The 1,164-nt window shown below is 37.5% G+C and overlaps 1 protein-coding gene across 1 annotated transcript in view; it reads right to left on the bottom strand.

The window, feature by feature from the left end:
• The window catches only part of LOC118734995, a 1,078-nt gene extending 452 nt beyond the window's left edge, over nt 1–626 (bottom strand). The window contains exons 1-2 of the mRNA XM_036464595.1: nt 492–626; nt 3–437 (exon numbers count right to left, since the gene is read on the bottom strand). Of these exons, the coding sequence (XP_036320488.1) occupies nt 3–437; nt 492–593 (537 nt within the window). The 5' untranslated portion in view covers nt 594–626. The remainder of the gene's footprint in view (nt 1–2; nt 438–491) is intronic.
• Between the last annotated feature and the right edge of the window lie 538 nt (nt 627–1,164).

Raw genomic sequence — 1,164 nt, 5'->3', positions numbered from 1 at the left:
GCATCATCTTTTGGTGGTTGAACTTCTATGTGGCAGCCATCCACAGCTCCAAAGCATTGAGGAAACCCAGTTTGCGCGAAGCCATCAACAACTTTTCTGATTTCGTGTTGGTTTGGAGGATATGAATTAATGCAATCAGATAGATTTTCGCATACTGCTTGGCAAAAATCCAAAACAATTTCGCCAACAGTACTGCGTCCTACTCCGAAAAGACTTGCAACAGTCCTGTACTCCGCTGCAGATCCCAATGCGAATAGTGAGATAGCCACTCTTTTATGAAGTGGAATACATGGCCTCATATGAGTGTTCGCCTTTTCGATGCCTCGAACTTTTTCACAAATTCTCCGAAAAGCATTTCTATTGAGTCGAAAATTTTCTTTGAAACGATTTTCGTCCATTAAAGGAACATCCCGCTCCCAAAATGTGCCGCTGCGATCCTTTAAAGAATATCGCATATTTATTGCACTAATGGAAATAAAAGATATGCTTACCAATTTCCACAGCTGCCTTTCTCTTATATCAGGAAGTGTAACAATCCCAGCTTCAAACATCGTGGTAAGGTCTATGCTTGCCAATGAATTAATTATTTTCATATTGTTGAATAATTTTAAGAGAAGAATGTTAAGTTTTTTTTAAATAAGTAATTGTTTTTTGCAAACCAAATAGCTGCTAATCGTATTTTTTCTCTCCTTTCCATTTTGAGCTCAAATTTTTTGTCAAATCAGCTGATAACTCAATGCGCAGGTAGAAGAAGAAAATTTGTTATGCACAATGGTGCTGTCTGTCAGGAGTAAAAATCGTATCTGCATTTGTGCCACTTAATTCAACTTAACTCAGCCTGTCTATCTCCGCTATTATCTTCGAAAAGACTACGTATATATTTAATATTTCTGTGGTCATATACTGAGTCGATGTCTTTCGACAACTCTGAAATTAAAAAAAAGAAACGCAACGGTGGGAGAAGCGGAGTATTCTCCGTTTGAAGGTCAAGGTACTCGTCTTTGCTAAAAACCTCCTTCACTGAGAACCATTCCATGGGCACATACACAACATACTCCCTGGTTTCCGCTGTGTTACGATTTTTTCATATCCCGTAGATTTTTCGTGCCAAAAATATATTTATATCAGAACACTTTTTTTGCTATCCACTAATATAATATTTTG

This window comes from Rhagoletis pomonella, unplaced genomic scaffold, assembly GCF_013731165.1.
Source record: "Rhagoletis pomonella isolate Grant_MI unplaced genomic scaffold, Rhpom_1.0 Rhpom_scaffold_00001, whole genome shotgun sequence".
NCBI classification, from domain to species: Eukaryota; Metazoa; Arthropoda; class Insecta; order Diptera; family Tephritidae; genus Rhagoletis; species Rhagoletis pomonella.
Note: the sequence above shows the minus strand (reverse complement) of the source record. Positions and strands in the feature narration are given on the sequence as shown.